The 2,097-nt window shown below is 55.0% G+C and overlaps 1 protein-coding gene across 1 annotated transcript in view; it reads right to left on the reverse strand.

The window, feature by feature from the left end:
- FGD2 (FYVE, RhoGEF and PH domain containing 2) overlaps positions 1-1,834 on the reverse strand; it is a gene marked incomplete at its 3' end in the record, with an annotated part of 6,848 nt that extends 5,014 nt beyond the window's left edge. The window contains exon 1 of the mRNA XM_010161129.1: positions 1,770-1,834. Coding sequence (XP_010159431.1) covers positions 1,770-1,834 — 65 coding nt within the window. The remainder of the gene's footprint in view (positions 1-1,769) is intronic.
- Positions 1,835-2,097: the final 263 nt, after the last annotated feature.

Below are 2,097 nucleotides of genomic sequence, written 5' to 3' on the forward strand. Positions count from 1 at the left end.
GCCATTTATTCCCAAAGCACAGCCTTGCCCTTGGTTCGTGCCGGGACACGCGGAGCGAAAGCGAGGAGCCAGCAGCCTCGGGCACCAGGCTTTGAGAGCCAAACAGCCGAGAGGTGTCAGCCAAGAGGCAGCCTTGTGTAGGTGGTTTTGCAGAGGGCTAAGTTTTTAGCGGTTTTCTCTCTTCCCTTTTCTGGCAAAGACAAGGAAAACAGGCCCCGGGCAGGCATGGGGGAGAAGCCACCCAGGGCACAGGCCATGAAGATGACAGCAAGAGAGGTTGTGTGTCATCCCAGAGCTGGTCCCTGTGGCAAATTGCTCTGGGCAGAAACTGGAAAGACACCCACTGGTGGCCTGCAGACAGGAGTGGGATGAGGAGGAGAGGAGAACCGGGATGAAGTTGAGCATAAAACAGCAAAGTTGAGGACAGGAGGTGATCTGAGTGGCAGACACTCATCTGAAGAGGATGACAGGTCCATCCCTGCGCTGATAAGCACGTGTCTGCGAGCTCGGGAGTGCATCCACGGCCATGCACGCATCCCTCCTGTCCACGGGGGCTGGCGTAACCCGTCCCGTGACAGAGAGGCTTTATCTGTTCCTCCTGGTGCCCCCAGACCCACCTAAACCCACTGCCGAGATCCGACAGGGAACTTCTCCATTCCTATTTGCGCTGACTTGGGCTAAACTGTTTTCTGTTCCAGAAAACTCTTTTCCAGGTCCCCCAGCTTCCTCTGAAAGTCGTGAAGTTACTTTTATTTCCTCTAAACCGAAGTCACGCTTCACGATAAACAACAAACACACTGCAGCAGCGAAATGGAGGCAGATCAAACGCTGTGAGTGGTTCTGGCACAACAACATCGCAGGCCCAGTTTCGACTGTGGGACCACGGGGTCAATCACGAGCCGTGCAGAGCACAAAGCCTGCGGCGAAGCACGTGGCGGAGATGCAGGTGATGTCCCCAGAGCGGAAGGAAACCTTGTGCCTGAGCATCCTTAGGAAGTGCAGCAAAAGCCATGGAGCCAACCACCCAGCCTCATTAAGACTCCCTGTGAGCACCACACTGGTACAAGGGAAGGCAAGATTCAGAATCCCAATTCAACAGATGGAGAAACCGAGGCACGGACCACAACAATTGTCCAAATCTCAGAATTACTTCTACACCAGGGGCAAGGCAGATCCCCTCACCCTGTCCCCGGCACACGCTGTCTGCAGGTCCCAGCTCATGCTCCAAGTGAAGGCGCTGTTTTATGGAGTTGTCACACAGCCCAAAAGGATCTTGCTCTCCCTATTAACACGATTTGTTCTCTTCCCCTTCCCAGGAGCCACATAGCTGCAAACAACTGGATAGTCTGAGCTGGTGCCTGAGGTTTGAATCATCCCAGATGCTCAAGCATCTAATTCCCATGAAGACCCCTGCCTACATATTTGCAAACCAAACTCCTTTTCCCCAGCAACGGGGGAAAAAGCATTCACCAGCCAGGCTGATCGCAAAGGTGCTGAGCGTGGAAGGAACAAACATGCCACAACCTAACCCCGAGCCAGGCACAGAAACCTCCAGCAAAGTCAGTCACAGCCCACTGAGGTTTTCAGACTTCTGTTCATCACCTGCAGCAGGAGGAAGACACTGGGACAGGTCCGAGCGCTGAACAATAGCAAATTACCCAGTCACCTTCCCCATGGCCTCCAAGCCACCTCCATGGTGGGTGTCTTCCTTCCAAAACCCTCGCCACACGGAGCCCTAACGTACCCACAGTGCCCAGGACGCTCCTTACCCGTGGTCTTCAAACACAGCGACCAGGTTCAACACATTCCGTTGTTTATCGCTCTCGCCCTCCATGGCACTGGCTGCACTGCTGGGTGTAAAGGAGCTGCAGGGGTGGGTGCTGATGGCTGTGGCTCCCTTCTCTCCCCCCTTCTCTACTTCGAGGCGTTTGGAGAGGTGGATTTGCACCGGGCAAAGACCATCTGCTGTCCTTACGTGGTAGGAGAGCTTGTCTCTGGGTTGGCCTCAGAAGGAAAGAGGAAGCGCAGAGGGGTTGCAAGTGGGAGAAACGCTGAGAAAATGGTGGGAATCTGCTCAGCTCGGGGGGCCGTGGCGGT

Source organism: Eurypyga helias, unplaced genomic scaffold (genome assembly GCF_000690775.1).
Source record: "Eurypyga helias isolate BGI_N326 unplaced genomic scaffold, ASM69077v1 scaffold31140, whole genome shotgun sequence".
Lineage (NCBI taxonomy): Eukaryota > Metazoa > Chordata > Aves > Eurypygiformes > Eurypygidae > Eurypyga > Eurypyga helias.